General features: G+C 39.1%; 2 protein-coding genes across 4 annotated transcripts in view; both read left to right on the top strand.

Annotated features, from left to right (window-relative positions):
* Positions 1–1,482: 1,482 nt before the first annotated feature.
* spi1b (Spi-1 proto-oncogene b) lies at positions 1,483–16,300 on the top strand. 2 transcript variants are annotated; one of them, XM_080458168.1, is made up of 6 exons: positions 1,483–1,707; positions 7,452–8,053; positions 8,539–8,629; positions 9,780–9,976; positions 12,682–12,832; positions 14,975–16,300. In XM_080458168.1, the coding sequence occupies exons 2-6, from the start codon at positions 8,012–8,014 to the stop codon at positions 15,283–15,285; spliced, it is 792 nt and encodes a 263-aa protein (XP_080314294.1). In that variant the 5' UTR covers positions 1,483–1,707; positions 7,452–8,011; the 3' UTR covers positions 15,286–16,300. The 2 variants fall into 2 exon arrangements, with proteins under 2 accessions (XP_080314294.1, XP_080314295.1); XM_080458169.1 differs by having other exon boundaries at positions 1,511–1,707; positions 7,817–8,053.
* Positions 16,301–19,292: 2,992 nt separating this feature from the next.
* Positions 19,293–21,716, top strand: part of mybpc3 (myosin binding protein C3) — a 36,524-nt gene continuing 34,100 nt past the window's right edge. For both annotated transcript variants that reach the window (XM_080458212.1, XM_080458211.1), the window contains exon 1: positions 19,293–19,421. In XM_080458212.1, the coding sequence (XP_080314338.1) occupies positions 19,397–19,421 (25 nt within the window). In that variant the 5' untranslated portion in view covers positions 19,293–19,396. The remainder of the gene's footprint in view (positions 19,422–21,716) is intronic.

Here is a 21,716-nt window from a genome sequence, read left to right as displayed (position 1 = left end):
TCGGTGGGATCGAGGCCCACAGCGCCTTATTTGGGTATATTCGGGTAAATGTATGCGTTTGTGTGAATTTGGGAAATGTGGAGTTTATGAAGTGAAGACATTGGAGCTTCAGAATCTGAGGCAAGGAAATATATTTAATATCACTGACTCGTGTGTGCGTGTGTGTGTGTGTGTGTGTGTGTGTGTGTGTGTGTGTGTGTGTGTGTGTGTGTGTGTGTGTGTGTGTGTGTGTGTGTGTGTGTGTGAGCACAAGTCCTTGTGCCTTGTGATTCACAGTGGTCTAATAATACTCACAGCGCAGTCTGATGGTTGGGGCTTGTGGAGTCCAGAGAAAATGAGGAATCGGGAATAAGAAGTGAGAGGGCCAAATGTCCCCCAGCATGCATGTCAAGCGTCCGTTCCATGTCATTGCGAAACACATGACGGCCACTGAAACCTTTGGGTACTATCAGCCAGGAAACCTGGGAGTACTGTGAATACTGTCCACCCACAATACCTCTATTATTCTGTGTCTTTTTCTGCTTAATTTTCCAGTAATTGTTCAAAAGTTGCACACAGGACTGAATTAATTCCTTTGAGAACCTGATTGTTGGAGCAGCTCATGATCTGGGTGTCTCTTTCTGGGCTCATACCCTCTTGTACATAATTGCTGGATTGCTTGTCAGACTCAGAGCAAAATTGCATTGCAAGTAGAAGTTACAGCTATCACAGCTTGTCGGTAAATTGTTGCTCACACCATAATGACTCCCAGAAGAGTGTCGGCACACAACAAATCAACTGACACGTATATTTATATTCCTCTAAAAAAATATATTGAATTTGCATCTAGTTCTGCTGCAAAATGCTGTCCTATTTTTATAGTTTGCTGACCAAATACATAATGTCCTCTGGCACATAATCAGATAGTGTGAACTCAACATTTTCAACTTTGAGACACTAAACGGAATACACAGCACATCCATTCCAAAAATGACTCTTAAGAGTCCTTTCTAAAAAACACTGCACAATTTATTTTACGCGATCAAACATTTCATAACCTTCCGAAAACATCCAGCATAAAGTGTCTGTATCACTGAATCTGACGGACGTTGGAAGTGGCGTTTGCAGAGACGCATTTCATGAAATGAACTCCCGTCATCTACTCAGTGGAAAAGCTTTGTGAGTGCAGACTGAAGTAACACTCACTTCATTCTGCCCTTTGCTGAAATAAATAAAGAGGAGGCATCTTTCAACATACAACAGTCTATTATATATTAAATCAATCAGACAGAATTTGAAGTTTAAGAAAGAAAGTAGGTAAAGACAAACTTGTCTCTTTGATCAAACAAGAAATAGTCGATAAAACTTCATTCACAACACGGTGACCAAAGTCTTGATGAGACTGAATGATTTGAACCCCGAAGCATCAAGAGTTCACACAGTGTGAGGATTCATCGCCTCAATGGGTTTTTGTGAAGGAAGAGTTTGTCACCTTCTTGTTTTAATAAGGAAGAAGAATAAGAAGGAGAACAAGAAGAAGAAGAAGAAGCCTTATGGCACCGACCTAAATTGGTAGAATTAAGGAAGTTTTTAGTTCCCCTGCTAATTCAGAGATATATAGAAAGCCTACATTTTTCAAGCACCTTTGGCAATTTGCTTCCAGCAGTTGAACTGCTCCTCTCTAGACACCTTTGCAGCTCAGCGCAGGATCTTACACGGAAAGTGACGGTAAGACCTGAGAAGATCTGTTCTCTGAGTGAAACTGTGGGCGTTTCCACTATTAGAAGATGCTCTTTTATTTTGGTGAGCTTTATTTTCTCTAAGCTTTCATTGTTGAACTGATAACTCACTTTTAAATGACAGTATTTAGTCAAAAAACGTTTTAACTTATTTTGCTATGTTTTATGTATTAATATTTTTCATTTTTACGTGAACTTAATTACCTCATATCCTGCCATCCAGCTATGATTTATTGTTTGAATTGTTTATCTGTTTGAATGCAGATGTGTTTAATGGTGCATGTGGTCTCTTCTTTTTAACTGAAGTCTGTCATTTGAAACTGGTTACTACTGCATTTATTTAAAAAATCTATTATTTTTCTGGATTATTTAGTAGTCTTTCTCCAAACAACAAAAGTGATTGCAAGCATGAGATATAAAGAACTATACACTCTGCCTATTTTTTATTTTTTTTTGGGAGTAAAAAACTATTTCTTTTTAAACTAAGTTACTCAACGAGCTCAGAAGAAATGGTGAGCGCACAGGATTACGAAATTTGAATACAGCCACAGGAGTAACAGAGTGTGGACATAAGCCTGCAGTCATTCTGGTCAAACTGATGTTCTGCAGAGGAGGAGTGCAACATTTCCTGTTGCGACGTACCCTGTATCCTGTTTTCCACAGTCAGTGGTCATGCGTGTCATTCCCCTCTGCAAGCCTGTGTGGGCACAATCTCGTGACCCTGCATTGTGAATTGAACCGAGAGACAGAGACAGACTCCACGTGTCTGAGAAGACAACGGATGTCAGCAAAAATAATATATGTATAAATGTGCATTTTCTGCGTACAAGTCTGTTGAGAAATGGGAGGGAATTCCCCTGCTACGATGTGCAGGAAAAGGGGTAAATGAGAGACAAATGAACCGGTGTGAGAATTGTCTGTCAAACTGTCAAATAAGCAGTTTAAATCACTTAGCAGCAGACCGTAAGTAAACATCGAAACTAACTGGTACCAATAAGTCATGAGAGCGTTGACACGGCCACACTGCAGGCCCAAAGACTCGGGAAGCCAAACTATGGGGAAGAATTGTAGAGGTGCCATTGTAACTGTGTACTTTTAGCAATCACAGATACGCATCTTGCGACTACACCAGGGGCAGAACAGTGTGAAGTGCTCAGTTACACCCTGTGGTGCAACCAAACCAGAATGCAGTTGGAGCTGCTGCTGGTCACAAGTGTGTCACTTCACAGCAATGTGTCACTTGAAACAAATATATTGGTGCCGGCGTGTTCATTTTGTGCCATGCATAGTTACTTCATGGGTCAAGACATGGGAGGACTGATTAGTAACGCGGGTTCACGTGACAAAATCATTTTTCACTGGACACATTTTGGCTTGTCACGGGTTGCAGATACCATGTACATACTGGTTTAATAACCCAACTTAATTGGACGTGCCTGAGTCGTTTGAGGGGCTGCACAGTGTATTGGTAATGCTCTCAAGTCTAGTTGGAGGCTTTTTTGTGTGAACTTTGTGTGTTTCTCTTCATTGAACCCCCCCTTTTAATAGTTAACCTTAACTACATTGTTGGCCCGGGGACTGGGATGATGGTGCAGTGTGTCATGGTGTCAACTCACAGCAATACAATAGGATCTCAACCTGCTGATGAACAGGACCTTTTTGCGTTATACGTGCGCAGCTTCCTCCCACAAACAAATGGAAGCACATGCTTGTTCCATCAAGTGTCAGCTATAAAACAATCCGTGTCTTCTGTTCTTCTGTTTCTGCCTTTTGCTCCGTGTTGGCTGGAGAAAAGAAAATCTCCAGCTCCTCACAGGCCCAGAAATGTTTATTTTAGAAATGAAAATTCTTGTTGTTAAAAGTTTGATGTGAGGATAAACAATGTACCTTAATGTTTGTGATATGCTATTGGAAAATCTCATGAATTAATATTCCATTTACTGGATCACACACACACACACACACACACACACACACACACACACACACACACACACACACACACACACACACACACACACACACACACACACACACACACACACACACACACACACACACACACACACACACACACACACACACACACACACACACACACACACACACACACACAGTTAGCTTCATTTGAATTGGTTGGCAATCATCTTTCTTTATGAAGTTGGAACAAGGGCAACAAAAGGTTAGAAAAAGACAATGCTTTCTTTTTTTGTTTAACTGCATTTTTGTACCAATTGTGTGTCAGAGAGGCAGACCCCCGCCCCCCCCCCCCGCCCCCTAGAGTAAAAGCTGTGCAGAAGTTTACCAATATATGTCCAATAACCTCAGATAACTGCGATACACTTCCATCACTGCTAGAATAATTTTGCTTAGTTATCGTATTTTGCAGGTGATCATTTGTTATATTGAAGAATGTGGGAGAGATATGTTGAACTAAAGCTGAATTATTTCACAGTGAGATGTTGCATCAGGTTGTGTGATATAAGGTTGTTCAGTGAACTAGAATTCGAACATTATTGATCAAAGTCGATGAAAGATTCCGTCAAATCATGACTGCATGACAAATTGAAACATTAGAAAAACAGTGTGAAGCATGTGACCTGTAAAGTGTGATGTTTGTATGTGGTTTTCATGATGTTGCAATCCTCATGCACAATGTGGAAAAGTACAACGAGAAGCTGAACTGGGCCCTTCAAACAAACAAAAACAATTATAAATGAAACTGAGAACTTTAATGAGCTTGTGAACTTGTATCTGGTGTATAAGTCTGAACCACATTGCAGAGTTGTGTGTGTGGGGGAAAAAAAAAAAAAAAAGTTCTAATAAAGTCAAACCTTTTGTCTGCCACCATCTGTTTACTGTAGTTTCTGTCTTACACAATCGTGTCACTTCTTCCACTGTACTGTTATCTGTGCCATTCCACACAGCCACCTTTAACCATCTCCTAATAACCTCGTATAAGATGCAGCTACTTTGTGCAGTAAAAAAAAAACCCAAAAGAAACCCTGCACATTGTTAACGAACAGTTTAGCAGACACGCTTGCGTGTTGCCTTGATGTCGAGACTTGAGGTTGAAGTTGAGATCGTTCAGTTGCACGCAATTCAGACAAGCGGTGCAGCATCCAGATAGCCCGCTCTTCTCGAGGCCTCATCCTGACCATGTCACACGTAAATGGATAAATTTAAAGGCAGCCTTCAAGGAACTGAATCCGAAAGACAAGCTTCCAGTTCCTCATTTAATAACATGTCACTGTTGTTGTGAATGTAATCTGCTGCATGTATCTCATCTCTCAGGCCCCCAGGAAAACAAACAACACAGATCTCTGTGGCAAGAAAACAGACACTACTAAGAAGAAAGAGAATATACATTTAAAATATAGTCCGATTCAGTATCAATGCTGGGTCAGTGTTCATTTAGGATATAATATATATATATATATATATATATATATGCACGGCAAAAGATTACATTTATTTAGCTACATGACATGATGAGTCTGTAAAGTTTAATCAAAGTAATGCATGTTTGCATGTCTTACAGTCAAAACATTGATTTTATTTTAACGTCATCTCAAAGCTTTCCCTCTCAATTTTGGATCTCGACTGAATTCAAAGTTGTTTTTGTTCACATTTGTGTCAAGACTTGAACTCAGACAAAAGAAGTGAAAAACAGTGTAAAGATTTTTTTCTTAAGGAGAACTGCTGTCAAGAGGAAAGGAGAATAAAGAGTAATCCCGCTCCGACTCGATGTGACTCATGATGGATTTCCTTCATAAAGAGTTTTATACAAGACGTTTACCAGTGGAAATACAAAAGACTTGAATTCTTTTGATTTATTCAATGTCTGACTTTTAATTTTGTAGTTTAAGCAGAATCTTGATTTTTACTCCACTACATACTTTATATTCACAACTTCTGATAAGAAACGGCTGCACATTCAAACTATTAATACCATAAATACGCTTGTCTCCCTTTTACTTGACACAGAATTAAAACAACGTGCAGGTTATTGGATCACTATTCGCTGCAAAATGATCTAAAAAGTTGACTATTGGGTTTAATTAATGTGTGGATTTATTGATTTCACTTGTCAACAAGTAACAGTACTGCATTAGTTCAGTACACAGGAATTTTTTCCAAACTTTGCAACAAAAAACAAGCAAAAAACATGCAGCTTTTAAAGAAAACACAACCCGTGTCAACAACAGCTTTATTTTACCGAATCAAAGTCACACGGAAAGGTTCGAATGAAAAACACTGAATTAATTTCAGTATCATAACAGAGGGTGAACTCCTCATTAACAGGGTTTAACCTCACTTAAAAATGATTTTTGTTCAACATTAAACAAACACTTTCCCTCGTCTTCACTGGAAAACGTGCAACAGTTCGCTCGGTGTATTAATACTCTCAGAAAATGCTGGTGTACACCTTCAGCCATGACAGCTGTGATTATGACGGGAACCGGTGGGGTGAAGTGTTGGCCACAGTCTGTGTGGTTTTTAACAGCTCCTCCAAACGAAGACCCAGACAATTATGAATCCCCGCGAGGGAAAACAGGGCACGTAAATGTGTCAGTTTCACTGTGCATCAAGTGATAAAGCATCTTCCTAATACCTGCGAGTGCACGTGACTACTATTTTGATATCTTGCGAAGATCTCTGCGCTCATACTGAACCTGGCTGCAAGATAAACTCTGTATTTTAATCTTTCAGCGAGTATTATTTTCAGTGCGTCGTCTTATCACAAAGCTGCATTCTTCCTCTTATGCAGGCCGAGCGAACAAACAGTCAGATTTATGCTGTACTCTATTTGCAAGTCTGCCAAGACCTCAGAATCTGGGAATCACATTTATTTTGCAGCTGCCACGACGCAATCACTACCTTCCCAACCGTCGCATTTAAACGTTCGTGTCCCCCAAAGTGGCTTAGACAGCAAATATCTTGGTGTGCGGTCTGTGTTCCTGCATTACTGAGTCAAATCAAACCGATTTTTCTCAGCTTCCCTGTTTGTAATTACCATTTAGCAGCAGAGGAACTCACTTCCCCTCCAGGAGTTGTCCTGACAGTATCTCCTCTGTGTGATAATAATAATCTCGTTTTACCTCGGTGTGCTTACAGCACTGATGCGGTACCTTCATCTTATCTTCCAGCTGTGTCTGTGTGTGTTTGCATGTTTGTGAGCTGGTGGGTGGGTGGGTGAGGCCAAACATCCACCTCAACAAACTTCAGCTCACTTGTTCAAAACGACTTAGTTTTAGTCATTTTTGTTGCGACGCCCTGGTTTCAAGTCGGCAGACAGAAGGCAGACATATGGTGGTTTACAGTGAGCAACAACTAAAAATAATATTCTCTGTCACAGCTGATTGTGCAGCCAAACTTAAAAAAAAGAAAAAAAGAAAAAGAAAAAGCACATATACTTGAAATGAATAGAGCTCTAGAGTCATGGGAATACTTCCTAAAGCAGTCTTAATGTCTGTATTTGTTTAAGTCAGATAACTGATTAAAAAAGAGCTGCAATTTCTCTCTATATACTGAACAGAGTGAATTTATTCTTGACACTTTAACTCCCCAGTTTATCCTTAAAAGTTGAACTAAATGCATTATAACGTGCTGTTTTTCCATGGTCTGCCACATTTTGCATGAATTCAACTCTGAACTGCTCCATTGTCTTCAAAACAACATAAATCCTTCAAATGCTGTAATATTAGCTTTAATCTGCATTTCTTTTCGCAGGAAACATTCATATGCCACAAATGCCGAGCTAATATTCACACGGAGTGTATTTCAAAAACGTGAAAAGGTGAATGATTTGAAGCAATGTGCAAAAGGATTCCTTGCAGCCCATCACCTGGAAGACATTTTTGGAGGGAGAAACGGAGCCGCTGATGATGAGTGACTGCTGAGGGAGGAGACAGGGTATAGAGCCTGATAAATGAGAAGTTTCATGGTCTCCCCCGACAAATCGTCAATGGCCAGGAACCTTTAGCCGACACACTCTGTCGCTTCCACCCACCCAAATTTTACAGAAGTCAAAAGTTCCTTTTTCACTTTACAGCCAAACTGTAAACTTTGTTCATCTCATTTTTTATCTCTCGCAGCCTCTGAAGGACTCTGAGGAGCAATTAGGGTCACACGCAGATGCGATACAATAAGAGAGAGGGAGACATTTTTTGGAATTCGTTGAGAGGAAATTTTGTAACATTGTGCAATGGTGCCGCAAAAGTTTTGAAAGGTTGTGTGAGCGTTTTGCCGGCAAAGCATCTGACAGTCGGTCTGTTGGACAAGAGGTCTCCATGTTGCATCCATACAGAATGGAGAGCTACCTCATCCCACCTGTAAGTATGGCTTTTATTTTTTTAAATGTAGATAATTATTTTAAATAAAAGAAAGAATGTCCAGCCATTGAAAAAGGCCCTGGAATAGTTATATTTATTCAAAATGGCGCACAAATAGAAAATAAAAAAAAAAAAACTTTTGGTAACGGGCGACACAAAGCTTTTTCTTTTTCTTAGCAGATCTCTTAATGTGACTTCTTTTTCAATCTGAAGACAGGATACAAACTGTAAGGGTCTTTTATACTACGGGTCGCATGAAAATGAAACTCAAAACTTTTCTCAAGAGTTTCAGTGGTGAAGAAGCAAGAAAAAGGAGGGAGGAAAAAAAAAAAAAAAAGGGTTTCTTAAGCCGACAGCACTTCATCTGTTTAAGATGTAAATATGTCCAAAGGAATTGCCTAAATAATAACTGACGAATAAAATCGTTATTGTCTATGCCCTCACTATACTGTGTTGTCATTTCATTAAATGTCTTTTTCCTGCAGCCTTCAGAAGAAATATACGATTCTGAGATCTACAGGCATCCAATTGGAGAATATTATAATCCATATGTCTTAGATGGAGATATCCAGGCAGGTGAGTTTTTCCTTCAACATCAGCTTTGTTTCTTTAAAACAATATGTTGATGTTTACAAACTGGCATGACTAAATATTAAATTACATTTTAAATTACAGTAAGAGGGAATTTTTTATTTTTTTTTAAATGTCACCAAAGGGAAGCAACACAGAATCCACGTAGTATTCACAATTTTATTGTCAAACATTACAGTTCCTTTTAGTCATCCGCTATTCTGTTGTTATAGTTTGGTCTAATGTGGAAACGCAGGCTTTTTGAGTGTATTGTGCATAAAAAGACTGCAGCGTGTGCAGCTGGAGCACACCACATTAGGGTGTAAGGAACACAGGAAACAGATGCCATTTCTTTCGGCCGCTACAACTACAGACAGAAAAACTTTCGCCCCATGGGGTTTTGTTGATGCGAGAGAGGTGCTTTACTTTCCCCACTTGTAATCGACTGCTTTGAATGTTGTGGGAAAACAACTGAAATAAAGTGGGTAGGTGGGGGGAGATTTAAAAGCTAAAAATATATGACGTCGTACAGTCAAATGTTTCACATCTGAAGCTAAAATCCCCCAAAAATTCAAATACAGGATATACTGATTAAGCAACTGGATGATTAATATTGCAGTTGCATACACTTATTTTTTTTGAGCCTGTGAGAAGCTCTCTGTCCTTTCTTTGGTGTCTCTCGGTTTTTTCACGGTCACAATAAAAAGTGTAGAAAACTGAGTTTTTAAAAAAAAACAAAAAAAAAAACGTGTGAAATTTTCCTACTTTGTTTTTCCTCCAATTTTGAGGGACAAAAACAGAGACAAGGACAATGTGAAAAAGAGTCAAATTCAAACTCGGCGGCTGCGCTATCGGCGCTCACAACAAACAGGAAAGAGCTTCATGCTGAATTTATTATTTCTCTTTTACCGAGTCAAAGCAAACTTAAACACTTCTAAGTTGCTTGACTTAATGTCAAATACACAGAGATACTATCGGGCTTGTTTAATGTGAATAAGTCATGTCTGGCTGCTGTTGAGCCTTTTTATTTTTTACCCCCACCACATGACGTCTGAGTTTAAATGGCTGAAGCGAACGTGTTTGTCTTTTCTTTGCTGTACATGTTGCAAGTGTTAAAAGAAGGAGAGCTGTTGTGACCCCCACCTTCTCCATTTAGACCACTGGGACTACCACCCTCACCCTCACGTGCACCCCGTCGAGTTTGAGAACCTCCAAGAGACGAACTTCACCGAGCTGCAGAGTGTGCAGGCTCTGCACCCGTCTGGCCTCATACGACACGAAAACATCCGATACGAAGCAGAGACCCTGCTTGATCCGAACCTGGGGGCTCACGCACACGTGTTGCAACAACCTGTAAGTCCTTCAGCCGACATTGTAGTCCGGGCATTATCGTCCCCGCGCTTGTTGAAGTGATCAGTAATAATGATTGAAGTGAGCGTCAAGGATCCTACACTGGAATACCGTGTTAACATAACTGATTGCAATTTTCTACACGTAACCCTTTAAACTAGGATCCTCCAACTGTGGCCAGAGCGCTCTGCTGCACAGTGCTGCTCTTGTCCACTAACACAGTGCACAAGCCATGAAACGAACTGGTGATTTTACACAATTTCACAAGAGAACCTCAGCTACAGGAAAATACGTGAGCCATTTTTACATGATCCAAACACAAATCCAACACTAACCAAATGATCAAATATCAAGTGACAATTTATGCCACTCAAAAAAATCCTAAATTAATTAGTAGTTTGTCTAAGTAGAAGTAAAAAAAAAATACAGAAAATATAAGTATTTAACTATTTACTAATCTGCATCCACCAAATATATAATAAAGCATAAACAAAAAGTGAAAATAAAAACACAAAAGTGCAGTCAAATAATAGCAACCCCAAAGTCATGCAAACTATCTGATACCTAAACAGTTTTAGAAGATACAACCTGGAAAAGTTTACTTCAAAAACATCTTAAAACACATTGAAACGCTATCTGAGGAGCCTTACCTAGTAAATACTAAGTGAGAGGTAAATAGATTGTTTAATGTTGCTGAGCTGTTCATAATACACAAGGAAGAGACCGGCTACAATAACCATTTAAAGGCTTCATGACGTGCGCTCCTGGATTTTACTATATTGTCAAATGATTAAAAATATTTAGCCGATCTTAAAATCAACAGATTTAACATTTGGGTTTGAATCACAGAGGATATTTGGGGAGTTGGAGGCGGTCGAAGGGTCTGTTGAAAATTCAGGAAGTGAATCTCTGAGTTTCCAGAAAAGTTTTTTTTATTGTTTTAATTCTAAAAACAACAGTTTCTGTGAAAATGGCTCTCACATTTCATTCAAAGAAACTTCTTCAGTCTTCCACCTTCCAGTTGGGAACCAGGGATTTCTCGTTTGGTACAATAAGACTCAAGCAGCATCTGTACTTAGTTATGTTTGTTAGAAAGAAAACAGAAGTGGAGTTGTTTATAACCATTGGAAAGGAGGTTATTTTCCAAACATGCCTCATTTGTTTTTGTTGGGGTTGTTTTTTTTTTAACAAGGAATTGTCAATAGAAAATTATACGTTGTCTTGAATCGATTGTTTCAATAAAAAACTTTGAGAACTGTATGTGATGTAAATGCAATGGAAATAAACTGAACTTTTAAAGTAAACCAGAGTGAACAATCATAGGCGTGATAGTTGTCATGGTTGCAGGCTTTAGTGAGACTTATTTTACTGGTGAGTCCATACAGCCATTAACAACATCAAGACTTCAGGCTTCTCTAATGATAAGAAAAGTATTTTTCATGTAATAATAACACAAGCAAATTCATCATAGATTGATGTTTTTCATTCTGCGTGTAAAGACTGGAAGCTGCAACAAACGTGTGAAAGTAAAAGTAGCTGCATGAAAGTAAAAAAAAAAAAAAAGAAATATCAACCAGTTTGTTTTTTTCTTTTACATGTGAACAACTGAAATTTCACTCCTGCTATTCTTACAAAGTGAGAGAAATATTTTTGGGTTATAAAAAAAAAAAGAAAAGAAAAAAAGACTTTTAATGCACCAATTTAAATGTCACATGAAAAGAAGAGTGTTCACACCTGAAGCTCACATATAAAACCACTGACAGTTCTGATGGTACGAACAGGCAGACGCACCGCGAATACAGGACAGTAAGAACACATTGACAAGTGTTGCTCAGTTAGTCACACAGATAGAGCAGCGTCCACACATCACAGCTCAAGCAGAGAGAAGAGCAACCAAACCGTTTGACACACACACACACACACACACACACACACACACACACACACACACACACACACACACACACACACACACACACACACACACACACACACACACACACACACACACACACACACACACACACACACACACACACACACACACACACACACACACACACACACACACACACACACACACACACACACACACACACACACACACACACACGATAAAGCCTAAGATACATTGTGGTGGGCGCAAATTGCTGAACGTCCTGGTAGATAGCACTCTCCCCAAAGAATTCTCACTCTTAAGAATGCATTAAATAAAAAAAAGTTTTATATATATATATATATATATATATATATATATATATATATAAAAACACAAAGACTGATATACTTTATGGCAGCAAAAATTACATTTAAAGTTTAGTGAAGTAAAACACACACTCAAATTGTACAAAGGAATGGCTGTCATCATTTCCTTTAAGCTCCCGTCAATGTGAGGCTCACATTCACTTCTGAAATGACTCATACATGGTTCATACGTTGTTCTCCTGGGCTTTTTCCAATCCTCCTTCAATGCTTCTTTCACACATTGCCAGACTAATTATAATGCTGGATTTACCCGTACATGAGAAGCGTAAACGTATGAGTGTATTTAAATAGTTTCCTTGTTACTTGCAATCGAATCTGAACTATTTAAGAGAGTTTATTTTTTTGATGTGTAGCCAATTTGGTTTTCTGGCATTCCATAACATATGTTATTACACCAGCAGCCTTCATTTAGAAGCTAATGAACGTTGATTTCATTGTTTTAGGTGGCCTTCTTCCCCCGGGCAGTGTACCCTCCACACCCGTCCCAGCGCAGCTCCGATGACGAGGAGCACGGAGAGCGAAGTCCCCCACTGGAGGTTTCTGATGAGGAGTGCCTGAGAGATCGAATCTCCTACGTCACAACGGGAGAGCTGGGTGAGCAAGCAGACTTATGTTTCATAGTGTACGTGAACTTGGTTCCGAGGCAGTTATCACGGATACTTTCAGACATACCAACTGTGCTGCAGACTGTGTGAAGACTCCCAGCCATCCAGGTCATTGTATATCTAGAAGTGCTAAGTCAGCAAAGTGACTTAAGTTTCATCAAGGTCTTGAAGCGTTGCCTTTGACCTTACACCTTTACAGTTTCGGACCAATAATTTTCCACGGTGCATATTGTTGAACAAACACGTGTTAGTGGTTTCTCATAAACCGGGAGAAGCGACGACTTCAGCTGCAGCATTGAATTATCCGATAAGCAGTAGTTGCTGGTCGCCAGTGAAACATACAATCAGCAGAGTAGCTCCAAGGGCAGCTGCTGAAATATGGATGAGCGTGGTCCCTCTTGCACTGCGATGGATAGCGGAGGTTTGTCATTGAATCGTGTCAGCTTCACGTTCTGCTGACAACTTCAGTTGCCTTTTTACAATGAGTCAGTGGTTGCACAACAGCCTTCGTATTGCTCGTCCTGCATGTTTATTGGGAGGAGGTCATAGAAAGAGAGACGTTGCATTTTCTGATCAATTTGGAGCTCAGAAAATTGACTTTCACAATTTAGTAGTGTACAGTTTGAGAATGAAATGATAATCAGACTCGCCATCCCAATGGTGTGTTTCCTGTGACTTGTGGAGGATCTTCGACATGCAACTCCTGCAGTGGTATAGCTTTACGATTGGACTCTACATCCGGTGCATTTGGCAAACAGATTTCCCTCATATAGCAGTCATAAGCACTTTGCACACTATTCACACACATGTACGTAGGCGGCTGCCATTCAAGGCGCTCAATCCATCCACCGGGAGCAGTTTTGGGGTTCACTGTCTTGCTCAAGGACACATCAACATATGGATATGGGGGATAAAACCTGCTACACCAGCTGAGCCGCCTGACTCATCCCTCCCACCAGAGTCACCGAGCCTCTGCGTCAGTGGAACTTTGTTCTCGATGATGCTTCTTTTTCTGTACCTTTAACCGTTGTTGGCGAGATTACTAAACATCGTCCAAACTTCCTCTTTCGGCAGACTTAGGCTTTGACAGTATCAGCTGAGCTTGAGTAGTATCTGGCGGAAAATGTGCTTAAAAGGGCCTCGTGTTCATCCAGAGGCCTGAGGAGTTAACCATTGAAAAAACGAACCAATTCTATGATGCAAATGGCCTTTCTCTAGGTTCTCTTTCACCCTCATGTTGATCATTAAGTGGTGCCACTAGAGGCTACTTCTCTCAGCACAGAGCAAAAAACAGTATGTACTCAAGAGCTAAACAATGCCAGAAAGACATGGAGAGACACAATTATACACAAGCTGGTTCTTTCTTGCTTTGAGCTAAAAACTGCATTGCGCTGCATTTTATAGCTTTTAATATTTGTCGAAGCATACAATAAGACCACATTTGAAAAAAAATTAAAGGGTTTGTAAAAAACCCCACAAATTTCTTGAAACAATCACAAGAGTTGATGTGAACCAATCACATATTGCAAAAATTAAGTTGTCCTGAGGAGTATTTTCTTTATGCTTTAGGTGACATTTGTAATGACAAATGGGTCCCCCCCCCAAAAAAAACCCCCCCCAACTGTATCTGTATTTAATAGTTAGATATGTATGTCATTTTTCAATTAAAATGCTCCAAAGAAATTGTGGTACAGCATATACAAATTTAGATATACTCTGCTGGACCTGTTCTGTAGTAGGCCCTAAAGGGCTAAATGACACATTGAGATATTTAATTTGTTTGACAAAATAGTTTTAACTTGTGTTATTCTGTTAACAAAATGTTTTAGTTTTTTTCCCATATGCCATGTATTGATTTGTTCATTGTGAATTTTTGCTGAAAATTGAGAAGTTGCATTTGAAAACTCAACACAGGACAAAGTCATATGCTCAGAAAGTGGAACAGAGTTTTTGTAAAACAGTCATTTTTTTAACAAAATCATAAAAACAAACATTTTTCACTCCATAAATGGACAAAATATTATAGTTTTTTTTTGTGGTTTCTAATGAGTAAAACATATATTGCCGACATTGTAAACAAAAAGAACTCTAAGTTATAAATTCTAATGATGTAACACTGATGTTTCCAAAGGCAACAAAAAGAAGATCCGTTTGTACCAGTTCCTGTTGGACCTTTTAAGGAACGGAGATATGAAGGACAGTATCTGGTGGGTGGACAGAGACAAGGGGACGTTCCAGTTTTCGTCCAAACACAAGGAGGCTCTCGCACACCGCTGGGGAATCCAGAAGGGAAACCGTAAAAAAATGACCTATCAGAAGATGGCTCGCGCCCTGCGCAACTACGGCAAAACTGGAGAGGTGAAAAAGATAAAGAAGAAGCTGACGTACCAGTTCAGTGACGAAGTCCTGGGAAAGAGTCATCTGGAGAGAAAATACATGTAGGTGGGAGGGATGCTGAAATGTCAGGCAGAAACAATGGAACACGTGGAATTTACAGCAAGTTTGTGTTGTTTCACTAGGTACCTAGTGTTCCAGGTAGAAAAAAGAAAAGCATTATATTAGTAGCACCATAACAGACGGGCCAGGTCTTTGTAGACAGCAGCTAATGTAACTGAAACTTTGGACCGAGATTGCTTAAAGTCTACAAACTCTTTCTTACTCGAGTAACTGTTGACAGGAACAGAAAACTTAGATTGTTCAAATATCTAGATAACTATAGAAATGGAAATAAAAGTTTGGACCATATATGGAAATGCGTGTCACTTTCATATGTGTACAGATGTAGAAAACAGTTTGTTTGCAAATTTGTAAAACTTTTAGCCTCAGCGTTGGCTAAAGTTTAACTGCAAGTCATGCGATACTCGTGGTCCGACATTTACAGAACTTCTCCAATCAGGACAAACTGTAAGGGAAGTTCATGTGCCGTGTACATATTCAGCGAACCTCCATCCACCTATATCTGCGTTTTCCTTACTGAGGAGTTGATCCCAGGCGACAGCAGGTGAAAGGCCAGGTACAGTTCATCTACATCCAGGATGGACTATAATGAGTGCAGTGTGATTATCAGTGATGTAATAAAAGCACCTCTGTTTTATAATGCAAATAGAGATTAAAAACCAAACGGATATTCGAGTAGAAGGCTTCCTGAAAAATGGCAAAACCTTGATGAATCTAGTGTTGAAGTGCTTTGAAAACTCAAGAGAAACATTTGTTTTTATTTTAAATTGTGTCTATTTCTTTCTATTATCTTTTGTATGCATTTTGTATTTTCTTTTTGTTATTGCTTCCTGGTCTTGCTAATGTATAAAACTATGTGAGGGTACAAAGAGAAATTCAGTCCGATTCCGAAATACATCTGCCAACTTCCATCTTGAAAAGAAATGGAGTTGAAACCTCTTAAGTTCAATCGGGGGGAAAAAAAAAAAAAAAAAGCAAAAAAAAAGCCTTGTATTAAAAATGTCTTGTCCTAAAGGTGAACTTGCAAAAATAGGAGCCTCATGTAGAGACAAAGCAGCCATGAGGAGTGCATCAGTTCTATCATCTCACCCATGGCATTAAAGTAAATACCTCACAGTCAATCCATTTTTATTCCTTTATTTAACTGAGGAACTAATAAACATATGTTTATTAGTTCCTCAGGTAAGTAAAGAAATAAAAAACAAAGGTTTTGCACTGTATTCATAGACAATCAGTATGCCTTTTAATGTACACACATAGTATATTCTATTTTATTTAAGTCTGGTATTTCGTTTTTTTCTGTCTTGTTCAATTTAGCCTTGTGTTTTAATGTTCTCATAATTTCAGTTAATATTGATTTGTGTACATATTTGAAGAGCTGTTTTATGCTTAATACAATCAGGAGACAAAGTCAACTCAAACAGCCAGCTGTAATTATTTAAAATGTTGTGGGATCACATTCATTCAGAGGATAAGGAATGATTTGTACAAATAAACTAACTTGTTTGTAATATCTGAGAATTGCTTGTGAAATAAACTGTTTTATGTAACTGGGATGATTTACTGAAATAAGAAAGGCAAGACACTTTCTCAAGTTTAATAGAGGATTGTCATCACCTGTTCCAGATAAAAAGATAAATTGTGAACTATGAGGAAGTACAAGGTTAATAGAGGACTAGAGAGGTGAAGTGGCTTGTCACCCAGTACTTACTTATATCTGACTGTATTCTGACACACTGCAGTCGTCTGCTCTATAGCCTCCGTAGTCATTGAAGGCGTGAGCAGTGACATGGAAACTTCATGTTGATATAAATAGTTCTGTTTGTAGGTCGTTTTCCTCTTTATCATCTTCCTGTTTTATTTTTAATCCCACATTTGCATCAAGAGTTTATACAATCTCAGAACAATTAATCAAGTTCCTTGACACCGCAATCATGATTCCCAGTCAAAAATAAATCATCATATTTCAAACATACTTGAATAAAAACAAAATATCCTTCAGACACATTTTTGAAAAATGATACGATGCAAAAATACAGGAGTACAAAGGAGCTGCCGTTCACTGATATGCAATGTGCAGCATGCAGACAGCAGATATTAGATTACTACAGCACCTGCTGTCCCAAGAGCCAACAGCTCCCCACAATGGTCAAGTAGTAATTGATATTCATAACAAATGGGAAGGTAAAAGCAAAGCCCTGAATACATTATGGTAGAATAAAGCCCACAAAGAGCCAAATAAAAAATTATTAAAAAAAATATTTTTACATGGCTATGGTCACACTGTCGATTTCACACATATTTAGGATCACGTGGATGTTTTGGGAACCAGAGTACTTGGAGAAAGCCCACACATGCACACATGCACAGGGAAAACATGCAGCCCCCACATAGAGAGGCCAGGCCCAGAACCAAACCCACAACCTTCTGACAGGAAAAGTCCTCAAACATTCTAAAATACTATAACCACCAACACAAGCTCACATTTTATTGAAAAAAAAAAAATCATTGTAAGCTAATTAAATTTACACATTTGAAAATCACAGCAGTTTTCAGTAGCTTGCATACTAAAGACTATTTTCACTCTCACATTGATAAGGTTGAGTTATAAAGAAATAATATGTGACGTAGATTCACACAAATTCCTAGAAGTGACGTCAAGTTTGCCTCTCGTCAAGAAGACTTCCCATTTAAAGCTTCGGGGGAATTGAGCCGCATTGCAAGTTTCAACTTCCCAATTTCCCCATTCGTCATGAACAAATGACAATGACAGACAATTGTGACCATTAACATTACGGCTCTGGCTAATGCGAAAGTGCAATATGGTAATTAGCTCTTATACAGGACAGACAGCAGCTCCTCATTTCTTTACAAAGTTGGATTTAATGCGACCACCAAATGCTACTGTATTGTTAAATTTAGTATAGTATAGGGGAGTACAGAGTTAAGAGTGCCGAAAATTCAATGTAACATTTGCAAATCTACTTTTGCTCAAAAAAGTAGAATCACAAAGTGGTGGAATAACAATAATAATCTATAAGAACGTATTTACTGTGTAAAATACATCCACCCCCATATTCTGTACATGTCCACACTTATAGGCACCGTGTGCATATTTTTCTATTATATTGTATCTTTATCTGCTTTTTTTAGTTCCTGCTGTGTGTGCTTCTTTCTCTGTACTATCCTGCTGTACCACTACAAATTTCTCCACATGCGAGATAAATAAAGGGATATCTTATCTTATCTTACTCTTCAGGTAGTATTGAAATGCATTTTCAATGATACGCATTTCATTTAATTTACCTTGATGAAATATCTAGTTTCAAAACATGTTTATAGACAAAGAATTGTGCATAATGTGTACTATGGCTAGAAATATAGAGGTCAATGTCAATTTGAATTTCAATACAAATAGTTTGTGTACTGGATTTAAGAGATTAACGATAAAGTTTACCTAGTGTAAATTCAACTGAAGTATAAGATTATACCTAAAAAATATACAAGTTGTAGTGTAGTACGGTATAATGTGCTACTGTTTGGAACAATACTAAAAGCACAGTTCAAATACTTCCCAAATAGAAGTATTTTCAGTTCTTGCAACTTGGTACCTGCTGGGCAGACTTAAAATACGCATATATTATTTGATAGTAGATTACCATTGCCAGACCTCCAGTGTGACACAGATGTGAGGCGAACAAACAAATCTTTTTCAGATTCAGGGGTCTAAATATAAACACTGCCTTACGTCCCTTCCCCTCCCTTTCACTTGAGGCTTGTCATTCAGCCGAGGTGCTGGAGGAAAAGATGGTTGAAATATAGCACAGGGTCAGACGTGGCTGGGTGACTGGGGTGGGGGTCTGGTTACCGCTGTGATGGGGTGTTTGAGTGGGTGGCTGTTGTTTTTTTGGACATTGTGTTTGGCCGAGGGGGGAAAAAAAAAAAAAAAAAAAAATGCAAGAGGTGGGATGGTTCATGAAAGGAGAGGAGCCAGTGTGGCAAGTGTGGAGCACTATTAAAGGCAAGAGTGCTGAGATAGAGCGCAGACTGTTCAGGAACTGGGAGTCACGCTGTTGAGGAGAGGACGTCATTTAGGATGCCAGAGCCAGTCAAAAAACCAGGTAAGTGACAAAACACCTTATAGATGCTTTAGTCAAATCATTTCTGCTTTCCTCAAGGTAATCTCCTAATCTGTCTACACGTAGACCGTAGAAATCTTTGCTGAGACAGCATTTCACATTAGTTTCAGTTGTCAGAAAAGTGTGAAAACACTGATATACAATCTGGCTGCACAATAATTTAATGATTTCATTAGAATACATACATTGTTAGATTATTTTCTTTAATAATTGTGAAAGCACAATGTTTGTTCACACTTCTAACCAGTCTGTCCCCAATTAAAAAAACAAAACAAAAAAAAAACATTTTTTGGGTGTTATTCTAATAGTGAATAAAGTGAAAGATAACTTTTTGCAGAATTGACAATTGGTCAAATACCTTTCGTCTGTGGCTTAAAATGGAGCAGGCACGGTAACGCGTACAGTAGCTATCGTGGCTTAACAAGGTGTCACAAGTAGTTGGATAATACAGTCGGGCAGCCGGGAGCCAAAATCAGAACATAGCACATTCAATTATATGTCCTCAGCTCAAAATGTTTCCAGCGGTGGGATAGTCGTCCTAAACCCTTTTGGTCCCGTCAGGAACTTGGCTACCCGTCACACACAGTCCCAGGTGGAAACATCTTCTGATGTGAAACCGACACAGTCGCATTTCCAGCATCACTGCATTCACAAAATGATCCGCTGATCCAGAAATGCCTGACGGGATTCCAACTTGACAAATGACTTTCCACAGTTTTCTTTCGCACTCTTGAGCAGGAGTGAATGTCTGTCTGTTTGTGGCTTGATGGAGCCGAAGTATCACGTATCAGATGACACAGCGGCGCACAAATGGCCAGCATGTGTGCGTTAAGACCTTTAGTGTCAAGGATTTATTCAGGACAATTACAGATATGAACGTCTTGAGCCGGCAGCAATAAAAACAATTATAACCCTCACCTTGTAATCAACTAATTTAATATCAATCGATAAATGAGAAATGAATAAATGACATTCCTTAAGCTCATATGGCTGTCGATCTATTTAGTGATTCATGCTGAACAAACATCTGTTCAGCATGCATATGGAAGAATGGGAAACCTCAGCTGGATGGATTAACATCTTAATTTGTCACAATAAAAAGGTACTTATAGTGGACACCTAAACTTAATCTTTAAACCCAGCTACACAGATGTGCCCACTCGTATACCGGTGACCAATTTGTCAAGAATAAGCTAAAATATAGGATTAATTGTTTGCTTTCCTCACGTAAAGCCAAGAAAAGTTGCATTACAGTCAGTTTAGAAAAACACTTCTCAGCACAAGCTGTAACTCATTTTGAATCACGGTCTGCATGTCTCCAGTCGGCCAAAGGTGTGAAAGGTAAAACAACAGAAATGACAGACGGCATGACAAGAAGGACACATCATTCTTCCTCTGTCTCCAGGGTCATAAAAATAGAGTTCAGCTAATCCCTGGACTATGATACCTGCATCCCCTGAAGCCCGCAGCTGAAGCTTGACAGCCTCATTTATTAGTCCGGCACATTTGAATCCTATATTTAAACTCATACATGTAGAGCCAAAAGGGACACATGGGAATTTTTTTTGTTTTGTGTGCTTTTGCAGTGCCGACCTGCTCATACCTGGAAATAGCCCGTGTCTGGAACACACCAATATGAGCTCCACGCTTGTTGACACATGGCGTTAGTGTTAAAGGCCGTCAGAGCCGTCACTTACACGCTCTATTTTTAGGACCCTTTGAAAGATGACGTTGGCCAGAATGACAAAAGTTGACCGATCTTGTAACTTTTCAGTAGTAGTTTGTTACCATAAAGAAAAATGGCATGATGCAACTTGTGTTAGACACTTTGCTCCTCGTGAACCATTAGTGTTAAAACACTAGACACACAGCAGCAGATGCAGCTACCCCTTTCTTTCATTGATACAAGTGTCAAGGTGGACAAGCAATGAACCTTTAACGCGGTTAAAAATCAATGAAAGTATACAGAGTAAATTCAACATGGGTTTGCTTGACCCCTTTCTTCAGGGTTTGTAAACTTTTGCCTACACATTTCTGGAAGTAGTTCATATGCTGTGAGAACAGCAGCTTTAACTATCATAATTGCCACTTTCAACAGAATTCAGGGCAGATAAAGGTCTCTATGCCTTGTCTGTGAAAATACACTGCACCCTCAGTTTCAGGACGATCTGGCCGTCCTCTATCCCGTGTAAAGCAACCGTGCAAAAAAAGAAAAGTTTCCAGCAACCTCAAAACCAGTAGATCCTCTTCTACCACCATTTAATATGACTCCTGTAC

The sequence above is a fragment of the Lipophrys pholis genome, assembly GCF_963383615.2.
Source record: "Lipophrys pholis genome assembly, chromosome: 2".
NCBI lineage: Eukaryota > Metazoa > Chordata > Actinopteri > Blenniiformes > Blenniidae > Lipophrys > Lipophrys pholis.
This window is presented reverse-complemented; position numbering and strand designations above follow the sequence as displayed.